At 42.0% G+C, this 27,252-nt stretch overlaps 1 protein-coding gene across 1 annotated transcript in view; it reads right to left on the minus strand.

The window, feature by feature from the left end:
* Nucleotides 1-27,252, minus strand: part of HOMER2 (homer scaffold protein 2) — a 287,886-nt gene that overhangs the window by 144,472 nt on the left and 116,162 nt on the right. Inside the window, exons 3-4 of the mRNA XM_073618606.1 lie at nucleotides 23,725-23,856; nucleotides 82-174 (exon numbers count right to left, since the gene is read on the minus strand). Of these exons, the coding sequence (XP_073474707.1) occupies nucleotides 82-174; nucleotides 23,725-23,856 (225 nt within the window). The remainder of the gene's footprint in view (nucleotides 1-81; nucleotides 175-23,724; nucleotides 23,857-27,252) is intronic.

Here is a 27,252-nt window from a genome sequence, read left to right on the forward strand (position 1 = left end):
AAACTTATGAAGCATTTTATAATCAGGCTTCAGTAAATCCAAAATCCCAATGGGCAGTCTTCAAAATGTGAAAGAACCTACCTGAGAGTGGTTGCTGGAAGTTTCCATTTTTTCTTGTGATCGGTCTCTTGCTAACCTTGCAGCTTCTTTAACTTCCTGAAATTTGTCTGCAAACTGCGAAGAAAAAAAAAATAGAACGGTTCACGGTTTCATTGCTGAAAACTTTTTTTTAGCTTTCGGGAAAGAAGTGACCAATGCATATACAGTGGGGTGTTTCTATGAAGGAAATGAACTGGGAATCAACAAAACTTTACACACGGACTTCACTTATTTTTTTTAACCAGTTTTGTGATTCAGTTGATAAGAGGAAGTGTTTATTGACTGTCATTGCATTGGTCTGATTACAATAAAACAGAATCTACCAACAAAAGTTTTGTGCAGCTTTGCACCACATAATATCCACATATCAGAACTGAAATATTTTATTAAAACACACCTTTGTATCTCTTCATAGGCATGCGCAGGGGGTGTGCCAGGTGTGCCTGGGCACACCCTAATCCCTATGTGCGGTACCCATTCCCCCTACTGCCCGGGTTTCCCCCCCACCCAGCAGTGCTGCTGGCTTCCCTACTCTCTACATGTGGACTGCTGCATAGAGACCGAACGCCCTTTGAGTCCATCTGATGGTCCCCATGCGATAGCCACCATTTACAATATAATTCCCTCACATGTTTTTCCCCATTACCCATACTTCATCAGGGACTGGGAAAGAGAACTGGGCCACTCGCTCCTCGATGAAGACTGGGAAAAAACATTCTATTTAATGTTTAAACAAGCCTATCTACCCAAATGCAAAAGAGAAATTACAAAATATTATCTAGGTGGTATAGATGCTCTGCTGAGCTACACAGGATGTTGTCATCAGTCCCCAACCACTGTTGGTGCTGTGGGGGGGGGGGGGGGGGGCCACACAGGTACTATGATCCACATATGGTGGTCTTGTCCTCAGGTGAAGCCATTTTGGAAAGCTATTTTTCAACTGTGCTCTCATATCATGGGTAAGATCTACCTGGAACTACCGGAAGTGGCTCTGCTTTTTGTTCTCCTAGACTTTGTGATATCTGCCAAAAAGTGCCTACTCCATTTCCTTCTTTCTACAGCACAAAAATTAATAACTAGACACTGGAATGCCTATTGTGCCCTGTATTGGGGAATGGGTGGTCAAACTTAAACCATATCATGAGGATGAAGGTGCTTAATTTCGAGCCTACAAAAAAGGTACCCCAAATTTGAAGAACTTTGGTATGCCTGGATTGAGTTCTGACTCTGACACAATGCTGTCTTTATGATATTTGAACCCGTAGAGGGCACACATAGATGGACAGCACAGGACCCCTTGGCTGGTCTGGGATTCCTATTTACCTCCTTAATCTTACTTTTCTCTCTCCTCCTCTTTTCTTTCTTTCTATGGCTTCTCTTCTTTCTCATATTACCTTCACTCCAGCCCCTGACTCTTTTCTGGGCTGTTCTTTTAGGTTAGACTGGTATGCACAAGATTACCGAATTCTTTAAATTTGAGTTTTCACCGATTGTCTAATATTGGTCATTATGATGTAGCAGCAGATGTGTGAAAAATGCATATGATGTCTCCTTCCACATGCCAATTGCATTTTTTGATGATTGCTTCTATTCATTTTGCTTGGACTTACTCTGTGTCAATCTTGGAAAATGTTCGATAAACTTTATTCTTTCGAAAAAAAAAATTATTACAAGATACAAGCAGCAAGTATATGACAATGTTGGTGAGAATTTTTGTTTGTAGCGTGACTTCCATACACTGTCTAAAACTAACATTACAAAGAGGGAATTCAATAATGCACTTATGACATTTTTCTGGCAGTATGGCCCCTTTAAAATGCCTGCACCAGAATCAAAAATCCCTGCTGCTAATTTCAGTAGCTTTACCGACAAATTTGGCAGATTCAGATTGTAAAATTGACTATGTAAAGAACTAAGTGGTGCTATGGCTGCACAAAAAAAAAAAAAAAAATGAACTACAGTTTGTAAATACTCAAACTTGTCATACAGAGACATGTAAAGTGCCTGTCTGGCCTCAGAGCACCTCCGCACATGGCGCTCTCCTGAAATTCATGTATCCATTTCCAACAGGTACATAAATCTGTCACCTGCAGCGGAATTAGCTGTATGGAGACAGGACAGAAGTCTAAAGAGTTTATGAATTCTTTAAGAATGTTCCCAATTTGTATGTACATTAAATGTGTTAATAGAAATATAGAGTATAAAATCTGGCTGGCCGAACACGATGGAATATGGAATATTAGCGGTTAAAACTCACTCCGGAAACTGAATAACACTGGGCTAAATCTATAAAAAAAAACAAAACATAATAACCACATTTTTCTCCATTTAATTACAGTAATGCAGATCCTTTAATTAGCTCTGGGAATTACATCTTGGAGCTCTTTCAGGAAATGAATGGGGAATTGGCACAGGTGCGGCCGACAAGCAAAAATGGTCCACAGGAGCCATTGTTACAAGTTGTTGAACAGAACCTGCTCAGTCTGACACTTATTGATTGGTTGTAATCACTGCAGCAGAAAAGGAAGATCAACAGGAGGCAGAACCTTGAGAAGTATGACATTTTAAACTACAGGCTTCCTAAAGATCTTAAAGGTTGGTATATCAATTTTTAGCATTTTCAACCTAAGACAGAAAAGTTAGGTCTGTAACAGTAGCTCATAATACAACAGCAAGAAACACTGGATCTATGACTAAAAAAAGAACTTCTGGAACAGTTACATATTCAAATTTTGTAGATGAAACTCCATGGAGTTAGTATAGCATTGCTTTAGAACCACAAGTTTGAGTTTTGCCATTGTTCAAGGGGAGTGGCTGGTGTTTTTTTATTGGTGGGGGTGGAAAACAACCAACCCACACCCCCCTCAGTCAATCGATCATCCAGCCCGGCACTTACCCCATCTAGGTTGCGGGCAGGCATTGCTCCTACGGTGATGGGCAGCAGCTTCTATCAAGTCTCCTCCCCCTCTGCATCAAGGCACCTTCCGCGTTGCGTCTACTCCCTCCCCCTCCTCCTAGGCGTCCAATAGGATCGTCTGTTCTTTCAGCCAGTCAGGTGATGGGTCTCAGGGCTCGCTTCCTGATTGGCCAGGAGGAGAATCAGTGTGACAATAGTGAATATTCATTCACTATTATCACACAACTGGATGGGTTCGGAGCTCAGTGCTCTTCACCCCCAGCCCACCCTTTTTTTAAGTCTATTAGAGCCTCTGGCTCTAATCACATGCTTCAAAAAAAACAAAAAAACAAAACAAAACCAAAACACCCCCCATTGGAATCCATGTGTCTGGCACCCTACACGCACCCCTAATGGATGGGCCACCACTATTCAAGGGCTCCAAAACATGTGGAATGCAATATAAAACACCTTAACTGCATATCTGATAGTGATGTAAGAACCATAGTGATGCAACCTTAACTTCTTAAAGCGGGATTCCAGCCGTTAAAAAAGTAAAGTCAGCAGCTGCAAACACTGTAGCTGCTGACTTTAAATAAGTACTTACCTGTCCTGGGTGCCCGCGATGTCGGCCGCCCGAGGCCGACCCGTCCCTCGGCTCTCGGGTCCCGGCACCGCCATCCTAACTAAGGGAAAAAGGCAGTGGAGCCTTACGGCTTCATTGCCCGCTTCCCACTGCGCATGCGTGAGTCGTGCAGCGCTTTGTGAATGGGACGCGATGTGTTGTGGGACACACACAGTTCCCATAACACACCGTGCCCCATTCCCCAGAAGACAACGCGGGGAGGAGAAGAGACAACATCACCACGGCGTAGGAAGAGGCAGATTAGGAAGACTGCCTAGCAACAGCCATTTCACGTAAGTAAAAAAAAATTTTTTTTCTTTTACTCCATTTTTTTAGGTATTTTTTTGTGCCATTTTTTTGGAGGGTGGACCTCCACTTTAAAAGCTGTGTAATGGCCATGCAATCGAGGTACATATGCTAAAGCAAATGATAGGGGCAGTAGTGCCAAAATTTTTAGGGCTGCTGGCATTACATGGCTACTGGACAGCACACATACAGTTGTGCTCATAAGTTTACATACCCTGGCAGAATTTATGATTTCTTTGCCATTTTTCAGAGAATATGAATGATAAACACAAAAACTTTTTTCACTCATAGTTAGTGTTTGGCTGAAACCATTTATTATCAATCAACTGTGTTTACTCTTTTTAAATCATAATTACAACAGAAACTGCCCAAATGACCCTGATCAAAGGTTTACATACAACACAAAACAAACAATCTCCTGCGCTCGGGAGCTTAGTCAATGACTAAGTGGTGTAGCCGACCCTTCGGATAAAATATGAAATGTCAATGGTCTTGCTGCCCTCCTCAGAACAATGGGTATCCTTAGAACTGGAACATGTAAAAAGAAAAGGAGGGCGCACCGACCTTGTGCATTACCAAAGGTAAAATGTATTTAAATTGTAAAAACAAGAGTAATGCTTCAGCAATTCGGAAATATGTCTCTAGACATCTGCAACCTGGACCGGATGTTCCGAGGAACCAGATGGCATCGCAGATGGCTTACTAATGCTGTGGCTCTGATGAAGAGGGTATTCTCTCGTAACGCGTAAGCCGTCTGCGAGGCCATCTGGTTCCTCCGAACATCCGGTCCAGGTTGCAGGTGTCTAGAGACACAGTTCTGAATTGCTGGAGCATTGTTTAGCCTTTTTTAAACGTTCTTTTGTGAGTATAACTCTTGTTTTTACTATTTAAATCAATTTAACCTTTGGTAATGCACAAGGTCGGTGCGCCCTCCTTTTCTTTCAATACAAAAGTTTACATACCCCAGTTCTTAATACTGTGTATTGCCCCCTTTAACATCAATGACAGCTTGAAGTCTTTTATGGTATTTGTGGATGAGGCTCTTTATATTCTCGGGTGGTAAAGCTGCCTATTCCTCTTAGCAAAAAGCCTCCAGTTCCTGTAAATTCTTGGGCTGTCTTGCATGAACTGCACATTTGAGATCTCCCCAGAGTGGCTCAATGATATTGAGGTTAGGAGACTGAGATGGCCACTCCAGAACCTTCACTTTATTCTGCTGTAGCCAATGACAGGTCCACTTGGCCTTGTGTTTTGGATCATTGTCATGTTGGAATGTCCAAGTACGTCCCATGCGCAGCTTTTTGGCTGATGAATGCAAATGTTCCTCCAGTATTTTCTGATAACATACTGCATTCATCTTGCCATCAATATTGACCAAATTCCTGTGCCTTTGTAGCTCATACATCCCCAAAACATCAGCGATCCGCCTCCGTGTTTCACAGTAGGAATGGTGTACCATTCATTATAGGCCTTGTTGACTCCTCTCCAAATGAAGCGTTTATGGTTTTGGCCAAAAAGCTCAATTTTGGTCTCATCACTCCAAATGACTTTGTGCCAGAAGGTTTAAGCGGGATACTGTGGCATTTGCGCAATAATGGCTTTCTTCTGGTGACTTGACCATGCAGCCCATCTTTCTTCAAGTGCCTCCTTATTGTGCATCTTGAAACAGCCACAACACGTGTTTTCAGAGAGTCCTGTATTTCACCTGACGTTATTTGTGGGTTTTTCTTTGCATCCCAAACAATTTTTCTGGCAGTTGTGGCTGAAATTTTAGTAGGTCAACCTGACCATGGTTTGGTTTCAACAGAACCCCTCATTTTCCACTTCATGATTAGAGTTTGAACACTGCTGATTGGCATCCTCAATTCCTTGGATATTTTTTTTATATCCCTTTCCTGTTTTATACAGTTTAACTACCTTTTCCTGCCGATCCTTTGACAATTCTTTTGCTTTCCCCATAACTCAGAATCCAGAAACGTCAGTGCAGCACTGGATGAAAGATGCAAGGGTCTGTCAGGAGTCCATAAACAAATTGACCTTATATACACACACACTAATTACAACAGATCACAGGTGAGGATGGTTACCATTAATAGCCATTCAAACCCCTTTGTGTCAACTTGTGTGCATGTTATCAGACCAAAATCACCAGGGTATGTAAACTTTTGATCAGGGTCATTTGGGTAGTTTCTGTTGTGATTATGATTTAAAAAGAGTAAACACAGTTGATTGATAATAAATGGCCTCAGCCAAAAACTAACCATGAGTGAAAGACAAATTTTTGTGTTTATCATTCATATTCTCTGAAAAATGGCCAGGAAATCATAAATTCTGCCAGTGTATGTAAACTTATGAGCACAACTGTATACAATAGTTACACTTGGTTAATTGTATGGGCGAAAAAAAAAAAGCTGTGTTGTATTGGTCCAAATTATTTGATGGAGGGGTTATGGTATCGGGTTGTTTTTCAGGGGTTGGACTTGGCCCCTTAGTTCCAATGAAGGGAACGCTTAAGGCATCAGCATACCAAGATACCAAGACATTTAGGACAATTTCATGCACCCAACTTTGAGGGAACAGTTTGGAGATGGCCCCTTCCTGTTCCAACATGACTGCGCACCATTGCACAAAGCAAGGCCCCTAAAGACATGGATGAGTGAGTTTGGGGTGGAGGAACATGACTGGCCTGCAATGCGACAGAACACCTGTGGGATGAATAATGCCCCGTACACACGGTCGGATTTTCCGATGGAAAATGTCCGATCGGAGCGTGTTGTCGGAAATTCCGACCGTGTGTGGGCTCCATCAGACATTTTCCATCGGATTTTCTGACACAAAGTTGGAGAGCAGGAGATAAAATTTTCCGACAACAAAATCCGTTGTCGGAAATTCCGATCGTGTACACAAATCCGACGGACAAAGTGCCACGCATGCTCAGAATAAATAAAGAGATGAAAGCTATTGGCTACTGCCCCGTTTATAGTCCCGACATATGTGTTTTACGTCACCGCATTCAGAACGATCGGATTTTCCGACAACTTTGTGCGACCGTGTGTAGACAAAACAAGTTTGAGCCAACTTCCGTCGGAAAAAATCCTAGGATTTTGTTGTCGGAATGTCCGAACAAAGTCCGACCGTGTGTACGGGGCATTAGAGCGGAGACTGTGAGCCAGGCCTTCTCAACCAACATCAGTGCCTGACCTCACAAATGTGCTTCTGGAACAATGGTCAAACATTCCCATAGACACACTCCTAAACATTGTGGACCTTCCCAGAAGAGTTGAAGCTGTTATAGCTGCAAAGGGTGGGCAACTCAATATTTAACCTTACGGACTAAGAACCCATACACACTATTAGATTTTTGTCTTCAGATTTACCAAAACCATATAATAGGAGGTCAAACCTTAAGAGTTTCATTTGTATCCAATCAGACAGGCCCTTGCACTACATGGTTTAGGTAAATCTGAAGACAAAAGTTTGCAGAAAATCTAATAGTGTGTATGGGGTCTTAAGCTGAACTTCAATACCAGGCACTTATACGCCCTTCCTGCCCAAGCCAATTTTCAGCGCTTTTGCTGTTTAAATGACAATTGGGCAGTCATGCTACACTGTACCCAGACAGAATTTTTATCATTTTGTTCCCACAAATAGAGCTTTCTTTTGGTGTTATTTGATCATCTCTGTTTATTTTTTGCTAAACAAATAAAAAAAGTTTTAAAATTTTGAAAAAAAAAAAAGTTTTTCTTTTGTGTCTGTTATAAAATTTTGTAAATAAATAAGTTTTCTCCTTCACTGATGGGCACTAAGGTGGCACTGATGATGGGCACTGATAGGTGGCACTGTTGGGCGACACTGAAAAGCTGCACTGATGGGTACTTATGGGTGGCACTGATAGGCGGCACTGTTACGTGGCACTGATGGGCACTGATAGGCATCACTGATGGCACTGGCAGGCATTGGGGATGAGCACTGATTGGCAGCTGCCTGGGCACTGACTGGCATTTCCCTGGTGGTCCAGTGTGGTGGCAATCCCTGGTGGTCCTGGTGACATCCTGGTGGTCCTGGGCGGGCATCCGAGGTAGGGCTTGCGCTGATAAACAATCAGCAAGGACCCCACCGTCAGGAGAGCAGCCGATCGGCTCTCCTCTACTTGCGTCTGTCAGACACGAGTGAGGAAAAGCCAATCAATGGCTCTTCCTGTTTACATCGTGATCAGCCATTATTGGACACGACTGATCACGTGGTAAAGAGCCTCCGTCAGGGTCGTATAAGGGCCTGCCTGATTACATACAAATTGAAAATGTTTTGGTTTGACCTCATATTATATGGTTTTGGTAAATTTAAAGGAAAAAAATCTAAAGAAAATTGTATAGTGTGTATCCAGCTGGATACACACTATACAATTTTCTTTAGATTTTCCAAAAGCATGAGGCCAAACCTAAACACTTCCAATTTGTATGCAATCAGACACTACATAGTTAAAAGGTAAATCTAAAGGCAATCGAACAACAAAAGTTCTATAGTGTCTATCCAACTTAGGACTGGGATGCCATTAAAGTTCATGTGCGTGTAAAGGCAGGTTTCCCAATACTTTTGACAATATAGTGTATCTCATCTATCTGTCTTATCTTATCTACCTACCTATATCTTATCTAATCTACTCCATCGTATCTATTTAATCTATCCATCTAATCTATCAAAAGTATGGGAGAGTCCAAAATTTGTCCTGGCACGTACTACTAGGTGCACACTGAATTTAGCAGTAGGTAGAGAAAAGGGGCATTCTTTTTTTTTTTTTTTTCTTTTTTTTCTTTTCAAAACAGTGATAAGAAAGAAGTCATGTTAGAACAACATGGTTAACATATTTACTTTGTTACGTTTATTTGGTTATAATTTGTTGGACCTCGAGTCTTGGAACCATGAATTTAGAGCTGTGATTGTGTCCCGGACACGTAGCTGTAGGTGACGTAAGCACAGCTCGGAGTGTAGACGTACTTAAAACAAACAATTAAGTTATTTTTAGGGATGGGGAGCAGTGGGTTTAGTTTTCTTTACCCACTATTAGTTTTCTATGATGCGGTGGTTGCCATGGTAAAGACGAAGATAAGGAGATGCAGTCCGCTTAACCCTTGCTTCTTCCAGCCTTGTAGCAATTATTACCAAGCTGGATATAATTATAGAAAATGTCAGCCTGTACCTGCTAGTCAACACAGCCCCTCCGAGCGTAGAACAATCCTCAATTTAAGCAAATATTTACACTACTACCTTTTCTGCTACTGATACAAGGGAGTTGATTTACTACAGGTAAATAGGCTATTCACTTTACAAGGAAACTGCACTTTGCAAGTTCATTTTCCCTTCGCTTACTGAAATTAATGTTGCATAGAAGACCCAATCATGTTCAAGGACAATAAAAAACATTTTTTTTTTGCTTGCACATAATTGGATGATGGAAGTCAGCACAACTTCCCTACATTCACCAAGTTAAAGTGGAAGTCAATTTCCTTTCCTGACTTTTACCTATTGGTAAGCCTATAATAAGGATTACCTATAGGTAATGTAACTATCTCCTAAATGGGCATCGTTTAGGAGATATTTACATTACATGCAGCCAGTGACATCACTGGTGCATGCGCTCTGAAGGAGTGGCCACCCATGCTGTTCCTTCCGAACCCTGTGCCCTGACCGGCGGCTCCCGCGTGCATGCGCGGGAGTGACGTCATCGCGGCTCCAGCCAGGCACAGAGCTGGAACCCACGAACCCGGAAGTAAGATGGGTGAAGATGGAAGCGGCTGCAGCGTTGACATCACAGTGCTGGAACAGACCTAACTTTTCTGTCTTAGGTTGAAAATGCTAAAAATTGATATACCAGCCTTCAAGATCTTTAGGACGCCTGTAGTTAAAATGTCATACTTCTCAAGGTTCTGCCTCCTGTTGATCTTCCTTTTCTGCTGCAGTGATTACAACCAATCAATAATTGTCAGACTGAGCAGGTTCTGTTCAACAACTTGTAACAATGGCTCCTGTGGACCATTTTTGCTTGTTAGCCACACCTGTGTCAATTCCCCATTCATTTCCTGAAAGAGCTCCAAGATGTAATTCTCACCGGCAAACCAGAAATAATTAAAGGATCTGCATTACTGTAATTAAATGGAGGAAAAAAAATGTGGTTATTATATATATTTTTTTAATAGTCTTAGCCCAGTGTTATTCAGTTTCCGGAGTGAGCGTATGTCTCACATAATGTGCTAGTATGCGATGCATACTAGCACATTATGACTTTACCTTGCAGAAAAAAAAAAAAAAAAAGGCCAGCAGTATACAACTGCTTTAAGGGAAAAATGCCCTGGGAAAGTGCAAATCCCCTTGCAAAGTGAACAGCCTTTTTGCCTTTAGTAAATCAGCCCCTAAGATTTGGTAAATGAAAATTACCATCTCATCGTAGATTACACAAGAGAATGCTGTAATTCTTGAGAAAAAGAACTTAAGGAAAGGTTAGATGTGAAGTGCAATCTGGGGGGTACTTTGCAGTGCTGTTAATAGCCCTCTAAGCTTAAATAGAGAATATATCGTCATCCAGCCTGCGGTCTTCATACCTGGAAATTATTACAGAAAAGACACTTATGTATTCATTCTCAGCTCTGTGGAGACTATTTGGGAATAATGCTTCCCTGCAGCAGCAATAATGAGGAACAATGCGAGAAATGTGGGTCATACTCTTATAGAATTTTCTTCTCTGGCTTCAAAACACTCAGCACTAAGAACTCGCAGCAAAGAGAAGAGCACAATGACAGGAGACAACAGAGGAAAGAAATGGTGACCAGATGAGAGGCAGAAGATTGTGAGCAAATAGCTTAATATTTGTTATACAGAACCAGCTTTGCTGGAGGACTGCATAACACTAAATGCACATAAATGGCACCATGAAATGCCAAAAACATTCCGAACCTACGGGACGACTGCTGTAAAATAATAAAAGGAATCTGTCGGAAACATCTGATGGAAGCATCCATTTACAAATGCACCTATTTCAGCATCGCTGTAAGTGAATTGACTGTCCTGGAACTAGTCTGCAAGTCAGGGAATAGCGGCTTTTTATTAGAGGCTTAAAACGCCGCTTAGTGACAGGTTCTCTTTTAAGCTAAAATTTCAAATATGTATTGCTAGAGGTGCGCCGAAAAGAAATTTTGGTGCCGAAACCGAAAATTCAGCATGTACGTGGCTGAAACTGAAAATGTCAGTTTAAAAAAAAAAAAAAAGATTTTATATATAAATTGTATTATTTTAGACTTTTTATTTAATATCAAGAATTTAAATGAATATGAATTTATTATTGTCGGCCATTATCAACCTTTAGCGCAAGAAAAGCTCAAGAAAAAATGCACCCCTTTAAAAATTCTATGTATGTCTTCACAATGGTCTTTTGCGCTTCCGTTGTGGTGTTAAAAGTCCTGCTTGCTGCATTTTTGGTCAATTAAAAAAAACGCACCTCCCCGTTGAAATGCATTGAAAATGCAGCAAGAACGCATCAATAACGCACACTTTTTTATGTTTTTGATGCGTTTTTTTAATCAAATTTCCTATGAAACACACACCATAAGCAAGGTAAAATGGTGGTAAAATTGGGGCAAAATCGTGTTCGTCTTTTTTATCGGCACCTTTTTCTCTATTGGCAAAATGCAGAAAACACCATTTTTGGCCAAAATGTTTTGGCCGCCGAAATTTCGGGGCATCTCTAATTGCAACTTGGCTCAATATAAGTATGCATATCTAATAACTGAGGGACTGCTGATGAAGCTGACAACCATTGTAATAGTGGGCGCTATTATAGTAACAGCAGTAAACATCTGGGTAAACACTTAAAATTCAGAAAACCTCTGTGTCTGGACCACATGCATACAACCAATCACTCTCTGTGTTGTGTCATGCATTAATTTCTAAGGTTGTGCAGAGAGTCCAGATACACTGCAGAAGACTTCCCACGGGGCAGCATAGTGGCTAAGTGGTTAGCACTTCTGCCTAGCAGCACTGGGGTCATCGGTTTGAATACCAACCACGACACAACCTGCCTGGAGTTTGCATGTTCGCCCTGTGTGGGTTTCCTCCCACACTCCGAAGACATGTTGGTAGGTTAATTAGCTCCTGTCTAAATTGGCCCCAGTATTTGTATGTATGAATGTGAGTTAGGAACTTTAGGTTGTAAGCTCCTTGAGAGCAGGGACTGATGAGAATGTACAATATATGTGTAAATCACTGTGTAAATTGACAGTGCTATGTAACAGCCTGTAATAATAAAAAAAATAAAATAAAAATAATAGTTGACCTCTGCAGCAGATGAACTTGTAGTTTTCAGTGTAACCCAATAATCTCCTTCCTCGTTGTCCAATGACACTTCCTCCAGCTATCCAACTGAGAGTCCATGGGAGATCCTGGCATTACATCCACAATTCGCAGCTGCAATGCTTTACGGGAGCATTTGCAAAAAAAAAAAAAAAAAAACGTATACCGTATTTATCGGCGTATAACACGCATCCCAATTTAGGAGGGAATTTTAAGGAAAAAAAAACTTTTAGGAGGGAAGTTGAAGGGAAAAAAACTTACATTTAAATGCTCATCATTGCAGCCTTCTCAGTGCAGCCTTGCCCCAGTGCAGCCTTCGATCCTCTGTCCCTGCCATCCTGGGCTTCAAAATCGCCGACCGCGATTTGAAAATGGCGCCGCCGGCACCGAAATACACAGAGCCGGTCCTCGGCTCTCGTTCACTTTCGGCTCCACTCGTAGTACCGAGCGGAGATATCCGAACCTAGCCGAGTAGGTTCGGATAGCTCCGCTCGGGACTACGAGTGGAGCCGAAAGTGAACGAGAGCCGCCGAGAAGAGCCGAGGACCGGCTCTGTGTATTTCGGCGCCGACGGCGCCATTTTCAAATCGCGGTCGGCGATTATGAAGTTGTGACAGCTCGGGATCGCAGGGGATCGGCGTATAACACGCACCTGCGATTTTCCCGATTTTAAGGGGAAAAAAGTGCGTGTTATACGCCGATAAATACGGTATATACACATTTTTTTTTCCTGTAAATATTTGTGATTTTATTATTTTTTGCAAAAGATTGCCTTTATAGAAGCAGCAGGACTGTACAGAATGTTTTATTTGTTTTTCATGTCTGCAAAATATAATGTGTCAGCTAAACTCTAGCTGCAGACATTTAATAGAGGCCTGATAGAGCCCTACTTGTTACTCCAATAATGCCCACACACATTATTGGGGCGCCAAGCAGGGCTGTTATAACAGCTAGTAAAGGCATACTTGTATTGTTCTCAATGTACACAGGAGCAGGAAGCAGTAGACAGGTTTATCTGAGGGGAAACAAGGATAAGTGCCAAAAAGAAATCTTGGGCAGGATGGATCGGATGCTCTATTTGTAAGGAACCATTTAGAGGACTATAGGTTTACTATGATGTCTTCCAAACCCTCTGACCTGCTCCGGCCTTCTACAATAGCTTGGCATGCTCCTGGTGAGGTCTGATCCTTTTCCATCCAATAAAACGAATCTTGAAGCCACTTGCCAGAAGTGGGAATATCAACACTTATTAATGAAGAGACAATTTTTGGAAGGAGATAAAAGGGATCGGGAGCAACAAGCAGAACCAATGACACTGGAGTAGTAAGTCCAGAAAAATACCTAGGGATGTTATATGTTCTATGTAGTTGGTGATGTAGAAATGTTATATGTATTTGTAGAGGTTTTGTAATGTTATTTATTTTAATGAAAATCAATAAAAAAATTTAAAACAGAAAAATACCTACTGAACTTGTTAGAAATTCAGAACTGTCCTTTGCATACTTCCTTTGTTACAGGAGCCTTATTATCCCTCCCAGTACTTATCATGGGATTATAGATCAAACGATGCTTATGTTAGGCTCGGTTCACACTGCTGCACTGTGAATTTGTTCCGTTATTTTGTCCTGTGGGAGGTGCGAATTTAACGCGATTTTACCGCGAATTTCAGGAGTTGGACATAGCTGCGATTGATATTCTAGCCAATGGAATCATAATGTAAAAAAAAATAAAAGGTGTTAACTTCCTGTGTACTTCCTGGTTTTTGTGGAGAGTAGTGTGGTGGAATTCGCACATATGTGAACCATCAATGCTATTCAAGAACGATTTACATTGATGTCTATGGAGACTAAATTCGCAGCGCAACGCAGTAAACTCGCACAAGACCCTTTTATTAAATCGCATTCGTAGAGGAATCACAACGCATGTATGTGCACGACCGTCATTGAAAACAATGACTTTAGGGATGACATGCGAATTTAAAGTGCTTTTGATGCATTGCATTCGTTATGAACTCGCATCAGTGTGAACCGGGCCTCAAAGAGAACCTTCCCCCTACCTTCACCCCCCCCACATTTTTTGACTAAGACTAAAAAAAAAAGACTAAGGCCTCCTGGGATATGTGACTTGCATTTCCCAGAAGGCCCAGTGAGCATTGCGCACGTCATTCGCAAAGGCGGATAACATGCATTGAGGGGTGAGGCCACACCCTGTTAGAAAAAAAGCTAACAAAAAAAAAGGAAATGTTATTCGTGTAAAAGTTGAAGTTTATGTAGAGAGTGAAGATCCACTTTAAGGAGATGAGACCAAGGTGAGCGATTCATTATTTTAGCAAAAGACAACTAGGTAGGGCTGACACCACAAAAAATGCTATGTAATGTCAGCTCTCAACATGAAATAGGAGCGGAGTGCATTTCTGGCACAAAACACAATTTTCTGTATTTGCAGAGCCTTTAAAGGGATAAAAATAGAGAATGTGAATGTATTGCAGAGACGTACGGCACATTTTCTCTTTTTTTTTTCTTTTAAAGCGGCATTAAATCCAAAACCAAAAACTTAATAAATTGCAGCTTACCCATGTTAGATGTGGTAGCTGTATTCGTTTTCTTTTTAAATAAGAGGTCCAGCCCCCCCCCCCACCGAAAAATTAAAAGTCAGCTGTAGCTGCTGACTTTTAATATTAGGACACTTGCATGTCCAGGGACCCCACAAAGTTGGCACCCCAGTCGATTTTCCAATCGGCTCTCCAGAGCTGCCCCCCCCCCCATTTGTTGTAAGGGAAATCGGCAGTGAAACCTTGCATTTTCACAGCCGGTTCTCTACTGCGCACGCGTGAAGCACGGTGCGTTTTCTGAATGGCCTGGTAGCCGGGGGAAGGAGGGGGGAGAGCTTCTGAGGGACCTCACCATGGTGAGGTTTCCCGGAGGTGGGGATGGGTACCTGTCAAAAACAGGTACCCCCGACAAGTGCCAAATGTGGCAGCTAAGGGGGGGGGGATCAAACAAGTGGAGCTTCCCCTTTTGGGTGGAGCTCCACTTTAAATCTTCTTTTCCCTCGGTTTTCACCTTGTGGACTGGCCAGAAACACACCTCCTGTATTAGAGTGCCCCCACTGTGTATGGCATAGGGGGCAGATTTGGACAGCAGCATTGTAAAGCCTGGAACACACTAATCTGACATTAGTACAGTGATCTCCCCTGCTGAGCTGTTGTGTTCGGACAGGGGGCGGCCCCCCCACCCGCTAGAACACTCCGATCAGCACTTTTTATTGAACCGGCCAATGTCAGCCGGCATTCCACCCGTGTATATGGGGCTTCAATCAGGGGAAGGGGAGTGTTCGATGTAGAGATGTGCATGATTGAAAAATCTGTTTCTTTTCAGTTTCATTTGTTAAGTAAATTACATTTCGTTATATTCGCTACGTTAGAATGATTCATTTTTTGAACGATTCCTTATTTCGGGAGAGTATATATTCGTTGTTCCGAACCAATTCATATTTTTGTAAGTTCTGTTATTCCGAAAGATTGGCTATATTCATCTTAATGTGTTCATTTCTTATTTAGGGAGACTACTCAATCGCATATAACGAAAATATTTGAAAATATTTCCAACTTGACTTTGTTGGGCCGCGCACATACAAATTAAATGAATGATCTCTCAATATTCAGGCTACGCTCTCTGGAATTAAAAACAAATAGATTGGAATCAATGCAGATCATTTATTATGTTGTTAAGTTTTTTTGGATGCTTTAAAGTCCCAAACTATCACAATACGGATGAATTTGTTGTTTTCGTTTATTTATTTCTGATTAGTTGAAATTCGTTACTATTGTGCTTCGGATACATCCGAATCTATGAATAATGAAAATTTCTAATGAATTTCGATTCCTAACAAAATGCATCGCACATGTGGAATTAGATCTACAGATTTAGATCCAACTAAAACCTAAAAAACTGAAGCCAAACTCCATTTTGCTGCAGTTGCAGCCCCATTTTTGTTTCTTTAGGATAAAGGATTTTACAAAAATAAATAAAAGCATTGTAAGCACCCCTGTCAGTAGTAAAAGGTTTGTCTCAACACCCTGATACATTCGCAGGACAGTTTTTTTCTGCTGAAAAACAAAAGACTTACTAATCAGGTCACCAGCTGAAAATAGAAGAAAGCCTAAAAAAACACAACTAATACAGCCACCATATCTAAGAAGTGATAGGTTGTAATTAGGGCTGAAACAACTAATCGATAACTAATCGATTATGAAATTAATCGATTACTATTTTCATAATCGATTAATCGCCAGTAACATAATGGGGTTAAAAAAGAATAAAATGAGCCCTTTATAGTACAAAAAGAGCAAATAATCGTTACTGTAAATATTACTTTCACAGTTCTACAGTAAAAAAATGAACCCCTTACAGTAGTGATTATCTGCTTTTTTTGTACTATAAAAGGGCTCATCTTAGGTTTTTTTAACCCCATTATGTTACTAAAGGTCTTAGACCTGGTTCACATCTATGTGTGTTTTGGTGCTTTTTGCAGAAACACACTACAGTTCATTTAACATAGTTTTCTATGGGAAACGTTCACATCTGTGCTTTTTTTCAGCCGCTGCGTATTTGGAAAGGGTCAGGGACTTTTTTTTTTTTAACGCAAAGCAGTGCTTAATTCAATGGAGAAGCTGCAGAAAACCATGTAAAACGTTTTTGCAGCAATTTGTGTTTTTTAATCTGCCCAACAACAAATTGGCCAAAAAACAGTATGTCTCTTCTAATAGTATATACAGTATATCTCTCCTCTAATAGTATATACAGTATATCTCTTCTGTCTGTTATTCTCAGAGTGGATTAGATATTTTGCTCTCTAACTATATAGTTAGTTGTTTATAATCACCACTGCATAGAGATATTTAAGAATAAATTGCCTTTTTTTTAAACTTTACATATTTAGTAAATTATACACCACACTTTTTTTTAAGGTTATTAACTGATTAATCGAAACAATAATCGACCAACTAATCTATTATGAAAATAATCATTAGTTGCAGCCCTAGTTGTAATATAATAAATGTTAGCTGTTGAGTTTAATGCAGGTTTAAATTTTGTTCTTGAAGTCTTGGTACTTGAAAAAAAAACATTCCCCTCTGGGTGATCAATGTTCAGCACAAGGGTATTAACAAAACTTTGTTGCAGATTCCAACCTTTGGTAATGCTGAATAAATCCCTGTGTGTTTGTCTGTGTCCATGTCGGAAAGGAAGTCTAATGGGAGTGGTTTCATAATTATCATCAACTAGCTGCAGCACCTGCAGGGCTCTAATGAGGAAAGTGGCAAGGTCCGCATTCGTTTAGATGTGATTTCCTATTGGAAGTATCTCACCAAAAATGACATTTTTGTTGCAGGGGATGCCTGATATCTGACTTGTATCTTAGTGTAGACTTCTGGAAGATCAGTGAGCCAATCACACAGGCAGGAAATGATGTTTCTGGGGGGCGTTCTGTGTACAGAACACCTCCAGGCAGCCATATTGAATTGCGTTTTACAGAAAATAACAGAGCTGCAGATTGAAAAGGAAAGGTTTTTACTTACATTCAATTACAATATGACTTGTGTCGCAATTGTATAAGCTATATTATTTTTTCTTTATTTGCTGTTTTTTTCCCCCCATGAAAATGGAGTTACCCTTTAAAAGTTAGAGGCCTTCATCTGTGGACTGTTACATTAGACAAAGTAGGTAAAAGAGTCTGGGGGTACATCTGCATATTTCTTTAATCATTTTCTAAATGGAATTTTTCAGCTTCCTCTAACTGGGAACTTCATTTTTACAATTGAGGAAAAAAAAAAGCTGAGTGCAGATGAGGAAACAGAACACAACACATGCCATAAACCCGTAGAAAGTATCTGGGAAAAAATAAGACAAGCTGCTTCTAATGAATGTAGGAGGACGTATGTGAGATGTTCTGTCAAGTAGGAGGTTGCTATGGGAATTACTTGCTGTGTTATTTCCAAGCCGCAGTCGTCATAATCCAACCAGACTATTTTAGGTGCCTTTTTCCTTCTTTTACAGCTTGTATTTCATACGTTGTCCCCTCTGTCCTTATTTTAATTTTTATTATTTTAATTTAATTGTACATCAAAAACATAGAAGAAAGGAGCAACTGATTACAGGTTCTGCAAATTATAACTTGAAAACGATTAAAAGATGAAATCCCTTTTTTATGAGCACATAAGATACAGAATAGAAAGGGAAGAGCGGAGCATTTACAGAATAAACACAAATAATACACTTGGGTTTTTATCATGTTCTTGCGTTTGTTGGTGTCAAATTTTTTTTTTTATGTTACACCTGTCTTACCGCGGCCCATTCCCACCAGTGTCCTGTGTTACTGCAAACATTGCCTCAAAGTACAGTAATGTGCATTATGTACATTGGTGCGCTGCGGCGCCATTCATTCTGAAGGGCACCCCAATGCACCTTCCAAGTACATCTACTGAGAAAAAATACTGCATGTTTTTTTTTTTGTCCATTGTGATGCAGTCTATTCAAGTAAATGGACTGGCTAAACCACTTCCAGTCTGGGCCAATTCTCCTATATGTAAAAATCATTTTTTTGGCTAGAAAACTACTTAAAACCCCAAAGCATTATATATTTCAGGGCCCTGGAGAATAAAATGGTGGGTGCTGCATCTTTTATAATGGGACTGATGTGCACATTCGCCTGGGAGCATTTTAATTTTAATTTTATTTTTTTTATCACAGCCATACCCCACTTTTAAGCACACAATGGGACCAGAGCATGTATGTAAAATGAAAATGTACTTAAAAGTGAAGCAATACCTTTTTTCGCTTCTCAATGCATGTAAATACACTAGCTCTATGGGAAATCTTGGTCAGCTTGACAAGGCACTGCTCCCAGTTTTTAACATTTAACATTGGCGTCAATGAGAAATCTTGGTCAAACTGACATGGCACTGCTCCCAAACCATAAGTGACAGGGACACCAAACTTGGGAACCCAGGACTACAACATGGTGGATTACCTAGGTAAACTGGCCAACCCCAAAATCAGATATGTTGTAGTCTTGGGTCCCCTCTCGATGCTCCCCAAGTTTGGTGACCGTGTAACTTATGGTTCGGGAGCGGTGCCATGTCAAGCTGACCAAGATGTCCCATAGAAGCCTATGTGTCCGTACGTGAGTGTACGTAAAGTGAGGGTACGTAAACCGGATTATGCCTGTATTATTTATATTATTTAAAACATTTTTTAACACGTAACTTTAATTTTTTTTTATCAACATTATTGCTATCACAAGGGATGAATAACATCCCTCGTGATAGCATGGGCTGTGAAAGGTCCTCCTTATGGAGAGATCTGGGCTCTATTAGACCCTAGACCTCTCCTCTGTCCTCCAAAGCAGCCGATCAGACACCGATGAGTCTAATCGGCTGCTTCACTGGCCGGTAACAGGCCAGTAAACAAAGTACCAAAACCAGGAGTGATGAAATCCTTATCACTTCCGGTTTCTGACATCACAGTAGAGGAGCTGGAATTTTGGTTCCTACCACTCTTCTCAGTAAATGCAACAGAGGTGGTTGCATCCTTGCCGGGCTCAGTAAAGGCAGAGACAGCGCCGCAAGCGGTAATCGGGAGCTTTCCATTAGCCGCCGGTTACTGTGCCAGGAGCTGTGCACAGCTGTATGTGTACTAATGCACTCAAATATGCGGCCACTTGGTGCCAAGGCCCACCCGCTGAGAAGCTGCATATTTGCGTGCGGTCAGCGCCAAGAGGTTAAAGAAAAATTCCAGGTATGGATATTTTTATATACATTTGCCTTAATTGGCCGATCCTCTAGAAGCTGGAAATCAGCTCTGCACAGGCGCCATTCAGAGAATGCTTTGCATCTTCTCAATGATTTCATAGTGTTCCCTGATTGGATGAGGGGGAGAGAGAAAGCAGTGATGTCACAAACTCTGCCTTGTCAACTCAGAGAATCCTGTACATACATTGAAAAAATGGAATGCATTCTCTGAATGACACGCTGGCCAAGTGGCCAACAGTTATAGACAAAAGAGAAATAGCGCCCCACTGTTGGCGTCAGTAGGAGCGACAGTGCCCCACTGTTGGCGTCAGTAGGAGCGACAGTGCCCCACTGTTGGCGTCAGTAGGAGCGACAGTGCCCCACTGTTGGCGTCAGTAGGAGCGACAGTGCCCCACTGTTGGCGTCAGTAGGAGCGACAGTGCCCCACTGTTGGCGTCAGTAGGAGCGACAGTGCCCCACTGTTGGCGTCAGTAGGAGCGACAGTGCCCCACTGTGTGCCCCATTGTTGGTGTCAGTAGGAGAAATAGTGCCCCATTGTTGGTGACAGTAGGAGGGATAGTGCCCCACTGTGTGCCCCATTGTTGGTGTCAGTAGGAGGGATAGTGCCCCACTGTTGGTGACAGTAGGAGGGATAGTGCCCCACTGTTGGTGACAGTAGGAGGGATAGTGCCCCACTGTTGGTGACAGTAGGAGGGATAGTGCCCCACTGTTGGTGACAGTAGGAGGGATAGTGCCCCACTGTTGGTGACAGTAGGAGGGATAGTGCCCCACTGTTGGTGACAGTAGGAGGGATAGTGCCCCACTGTTGGTGACAGTAGGAGGGATAGTGCCCCACTGTTGGTGTCAGTAGGAGGGATAGTGCCCCATTGTTAGTATCAGTAGGAAGAATAGTGCCCCATTGTTGGTGTCAGTGACAGGAATTATGCCCCATTGTTGGCGTCAATGGGCATTATAGGGTCTCTCTTCAGTGGGATGAACAGTGCCCCAAGGGCCAGATAAAAGCAAAGGGCTGTATCCGGCCTCCAAGCCACAGTTTGGAGACTACAGTCTTAGATTCTAGGTTCTAGTTCACACCTGTGTGTTGCTTTTTTTTTGTTGATATGCATGTTCTAGCGTCTACTGATCACAATGTCAGTGCATGTCACCGTGCATGGGTAATGGACACAAAAACACATGAAACGGCACAAGGAAAGGTGTGAATTCAGCAGACAGTATTGAGCAGGCTGTGGCTGCATACATCTGTAGATGTTCTCTCCGGCACACCAGGAGGATTGAATTTTGGGCCAGAGTAACCCAATCCAACACTTCCTGGCAGTGTTGCTGGCTGCACCCCTCCTGTGCCCCTATATTCCATTCTAATCTTTTATTTTCAATGGTTTTTATTGATTTTTTTTTCTAAGTACAAGAGAAAAATAACATTTCACGCAATGGGTAACAATGTGGTTCCATTATCTATTATTTGCATTCATAAATAAATTGGCAATTTAAAGCTTCACAAGAGGGTATTGTATATTCTGTATATCTCCACTATTGTGTTATGTAGATGGAGTTGGCTGATGGTGGATGGGCTTTAGGAGGCCATTTGCCCTTTCATGAATGAACCACAGAATTATAAAGTGCCACAGCACATAGTTTGAAAGAGAATACAGAAAAGGAGAGAATTACAAAAGGTGTAGAAAACATTAGAAGTGAAGAGGAGGGTGGGGTTGAAGAGAGGGATGGATGTGGGAAAAAGTGATTAAGAGCTCAGGGGTCATGAAGAAGGCTTCCATCCCACAGGGTCAGCCACTTAAATATCCTCCTGGGGACCTGACAGGTATGGTTTCCAGGGGTCCCAGACCTCTCTGAAGGTGTCTGTGTGATCATTGTGAAAATGTTTTTCTACCTTAATGCATTTTAAGTGCAACTCCAACCCCCCCCCACCCTTTTCATACTTACCTGAGCCCGCTCTCGATCCAGCAATGTGGCTCTCCCTCTCCTCTCCTCTTCGGGCACAGGGACAGCATTTGGGAGCCACTGGCTCGCGCTGCTGTTAATCACAGCCAGTGAGGATGGAGCATAGGCAGGCCCGAGAACAGCTCTGTGCGTCTTATTGACACACAGAGGCGGCTCAGGAGCGAGCACACATGAGTGCCCCCATAGCAGGCGGCTTGCTATGGGGGCACTTGGAGAGGGGAAGGAGCCAGGAGCATCAGTGAGGGACCTCTATGGTTTTTATATGATTAAATCTTACCTAAGGGCAAGCAATGACAAAGTGTCACCTTTACTAGCTCAAATCCTCTCCTATGCCCCCCCCCCCCCCCCCATTGATTATTTAGCTTCACTGTGTTACTGGTGCCTGTGTTCCCCTGACTTCATGGCTTAGTTCCAACAATTGCCATCGCCCTGTCCAATGGGATTGCCTTTAATGGTCAAGGAGGCACATTTAATGAATAGCAGAATCGCAATTGCCAAAGCTTAGCTATCAATTGAGAAAAAACAGACCCCAGAAACAAAGAAAAATGAAATTATAGAGGGGCACAGGAGGCGTAATCTACAGATCATCTCTTCTAATGGAGCGATCATATAACTGACAGTTACTGAAATAATGCTTCAGACTTCGTTCACATGGGTGGCAAAGGGGCGGTATAAACAGGCAGTTGCTCTGCATTTTTACTACCTCCTGACTGCCCATCTACAACATAGCATGATGGGCACTCATCCGTTCACACTACCATGCCCACAATGCTTTGTGGTGTTGCATAGTTTATTTGGCGTGTCCTCTTTGGATCAGAAAAAAAAAAATAGGCATTCAGGAAGGGGCCGTATCACCACCTGAACACCTGAAAACTGATGCTCAGCCACCTCTGAAATATGATCCACTGCGCATCACTTTTCAGCGATGGGCAAAGAGACCTTAGGGTTATTTCTAGAACTAAAACTTGCTAGGCTGGCCTGTAATACACCACATGAGAAAAAACAAAACAAAAAAAACAACGCATCTGGGAACTTTAAAAAAAAAAAAAAAATTTATATATATTTGAAAACTCAAGGGCATGCTTAGAAATAACATTTAAAGTGGTATTACACCCAAAACCAAAAATGTAATATATGGCAGCTTACCAATCATGAGATGTGGTGGCTGCATTCGTTTTCTTTGTTTAAAACTTTTTTCCCCCTTTGTTTGCACCTGGTGATCTGGCCAGTAACACACGTCCTGTATTAAAGTGCCCCCACTCTGGATGAAGGAGCACAGCAGCATTGTCAGTTTGGAGTGGAAGGCAGTGTTAAATGTATTAGCAGATTTAAATACACAAACAAATTGGAGCAAAACTCCAATTTATAGACAGTTCAAGCAAACATATTTTTTTTTTCCTTTGGGTTAAAGGGTTTACATAAATAAAAGTTGATCATTGTAAGCACCCCAGTGTTGAATGGTTTGTCTCATCCCTGTAACTGATAAATCTGCAAGATAGCTTGTTCTTTTGAAAAAACAAAACAAAAAAATACTGACTTACTGGCTGGATCATCAGATGAAAAAAAGAGGAAAGAAAGCCTAAAAAAGAAAACGAATGCAGCCATCACATCTAGGAATTGGTAAGCTGCAATATAATAATTGTTTGCTTTTGGGTTTAATGCAGCTTTAAAACACCAATGTACTTTACTTACTTTTGAAAGCTGTTGCTCTGATCCAAACCCCAGTCCAAAAACCGTATTCGCTCGGCTGTCAGCCCACTGGCCAAACTTCTGTGACGTCTTTGTAAAAGTCATGTTGGGTGTGATTGTGCTGTTTATTATTACCTGTAGTGATAAAAAGGAGAGAAAAAAATTATTTGGTTGATTTAAAAGCACAGTCCAGTTTAGAACTTAAAAGAATTCTCAGTCTACCATTTTTTATTCCAGGCCTAACTGCAGTTCACTAGTCAGTAATCTCCGGATTTAGGAATCCCATTTACTTACCTACTTGTGCCACAGGAGACCTCTTCCAAAATTACAGATTTCTAATTAAAGTGGAACGTCACCCAAATGGTGAGGTACTACTCAGCCTGCAACTGAGATGGAGGTTTTCTTTTGGGGTAAAGGGAAGGGGGAGCAAGTACTGTCTTTTGTCAGTACCCATTCCCACCTTCACAATCCTCAAGCAGGTTAGTATGACACCACTCGTCCCGCTTTCTCCCCCCCCCAGTCACAGCCGCCTTGGACATGTCACAGGTCCCAGATGCAGGACTGGTGTAAGCATTTTTGACACCCTAGGCGAAACCTAATTTTCCACCCCCTTTGCCCTGCCCATGTAAACGGTGGAGGTGGGTATATTTGCGGCACCTCTCCAGCTATTTCTTCAGCCGTGGCCCACAGGCCCTCACCTGCACCCGGCCTGAAGACAGATAGTGGCGGCAACGGCTCGCTTCCTCACGCCAGCCATGGTCAACAGGTATATGGACAGGATAGGGTAGTAAATGGACAGGATAGGGTAGTAAATGGACAGGCTAGGGTAGTATATGGACAGGCTAGGGTAGTATATGGACAGGCTAGGGTAGTATATGGACAGGCTAGGGTAGTATATGGACAGGCTAGGGTAGTATATGGACAGGCTAGGGTAGTATATGGACAGGCTAGGGTAGTATATGGACAGGCTAGGGTAGTATATGGACAGGCTAGGGTAGTATATGGACAGGCTAGCGTAGTATATGGACAGGCTAGCGTAGTATATGGACAGGCTAGGGTAGTATATGGACAGGCTAGGGTAGTATATAGACAGGCTAGGGTAGTATATAGACAGGCTAGGGTAGTATATAGACAGGCTAGGGTAGTATATAGACAGGCTAGGGTAGTATATAGACAGGCTAGGGTAGTATATAGACAGGCTAGGGTAGTATATGGACAGGCTAGGGTAGTATATGGACAGGCTAGGGTAGTATATGGACAGGCTAGGGTAGTATATGGACAGGCTAGGGTAGTATATGGACAGGCTAGTGTAGTATATGGACAGGCTAGGGTAGTATATGGACAGGCTAGGGTAGTATATGGACAGGCTAGGATAGTATATGGACAGGCTAGGGTAGTATATGGACAGGCTAGGGTAGTATATGGACAGGCTAGGGTAGTATATGGACAGGCTAGGGTAGTATATGGACAGGCTAGTGTAGTATATGGACAGGCTAGGGTAGTATATGGACAGGCTAGGGTAGTATATGGACAGGCCAGGGTAGTATGTAGACAGGCCAGGGTAGTATGTAGACAGGCCAGGGTAGTATGTAGACAGGCCAGGGTAGTATGTAGACAGGCCAGGGTAGTATGTAGACAGGCCAGGGTAGTATGTAGACAGGCCAGGGTAGTATGTAGACAGGCCAGGGTAGTATATAGACAGGCCAGGGTAGTATATAGACAGGCTAGGGTAGTATATAGACAGGCTAGGGTAGTATATAGACAGGCTAGGGTATGCCTAGGGTATGCGGTGGAACGCACGCTGAACACCGAGCGGAGGCCGGGTGGCTGCAGACTTCTCTCTGGTGATCTATGCTGATATCCCCAATGCCAGAAAAAGGCACCTCCAAATGTAAGCAGCCACTTTGGAATTTGTTTTATAACTTTAAAAAAACAAACAAACTGTATTACGCTATGGTTCCCTTTATATTTTTTTTTCTAATGGGCTATCGTGATGGAGAGGAAGTTATAAATGAAAATCTCCCTTGGTTCACAAGTCTATTGATCCACCTTACCAGCCTGTTTTGACCTTCTTTTTAGACCCCTTTCAGGGCCCAAAATACATCCCTGGGAATTACAGACCAGTTGGCCTAACATCAATAGTATGTAAACTCTTGGAGGGAATGATAAGGGACTTTATACAAGATTTTAGTAATGCTAACCGTATCATTAGCAGTAATCAGCAGTTCCCCATAAACGTTTACTGTACAAAATAAGGTCCGTTGGCATGGACCATAGGGTGAGAACATGGATTGAAAACTGGCTACAAGGGCAAGTTCAGAGGGTGGTGATAAATGGGGAGTACTTTGAATGGTCAGGGGTGAGTAGTGGGGTTCCCCAGGGTTCTGTGCTGGGACCAATCCTATTTATTTTGTTCACAAACGACCTGGAGGATGGGGTAAACAGTTCAATCTCTGTATTTGTGGCAGATACTAAGCTAAGCAGGGCAATAACTTCTCCGCAGGATGTGGAAACCTTGCAAAAAGATCTGAACAAATTAATGGGGTGGGCAACTGCATGGCAAATGAAGTTTAATGTAGAAGAAAGTAAAATAATGCATTTGGGTGGAAAAAATATGAATGCAATCTATACACTGGGGGGAGAACCTCTGGGGGGATCTAGAATCTAGGATAAAAAAAAAAAAAAAACTGGGGGTCCTAGTAGAGCATAGGCTCAGCAATGACATGCAATACAAAGCAAACAGAATATTGGCATGCATTAAAAAGGGTATTAATTCCAGAGATAAAACGATAATTCTCCAGGTCTACAAGACTCTGGTCTGGCCGCACCTGGAGTATGCTGTCCAGTTCTGGGCACCAGTCCTCAGGATGACAATGTCATTAGGAACCATCTTTAGTGTAAAGAAGAACAAGGAGTCTTGGAAGTGATGGTTCCGCCCCCACAGAGCCCTGATCTCAACAGAGTGTCATCGAGTATTGATTTGATTTGGATTCCTCTTCTGTTCATTTACTTTCCATTTTGTTAAATCGATAAAAATAAACTATTAACGTTTCTATTTCTGAAAGCATTCCTGATGTACAGCATTAATTCACACCTACCTACAACTTTTCCACAGTAGTGTATGTATTTTTTGTTTGTTCATTTATCTGCCCTTCTAAAATAAAGCTGTTAATCTTTAATCTCCCAGACAGTTACCTGAAGGATGAAATGGAAATTATGACTGTGAAGCAAATGTTGATCAGAGAGCTCAAGGTTAACTACCAGTTATTTTTCCTCAGAGGCAACTCCATACATCGGGTACATGATGTACAAGCCTGCCCTTTCCCAGTACACAAGTGCTAGGCTAAATATTAAAAAATACAGACCTGTCTGGGAAGCTGAAAGCTGCTATTGTCCAAATGACAAGTTACTTCTTCCAATGCATGTTGAAGTGAACAGGTAATTTGCTAATCCAAACCCAACATGCAGGTTAGATGTTAACAGTAGCTGTCATCACATGCGTCACAGACAGGAATTTAGTTCAAAGACAAG

The sequence above is a fragment of the Aquarana catesbeiana genome, linkage group LG03, assembly GCF_042186555.1.
Source record: "Aquarana catesbeiana isolate 2022-GZ linkage group LG03, ASM4218655v1, whole genome shotgun sequence".
In the NCBI taxonomy this organism is placed as follows: Eukaryota; Metazoa; Chordata; class Amphibia; order Anura; family Ranidae; genus Aquarana; species Aquarana catesbeiana.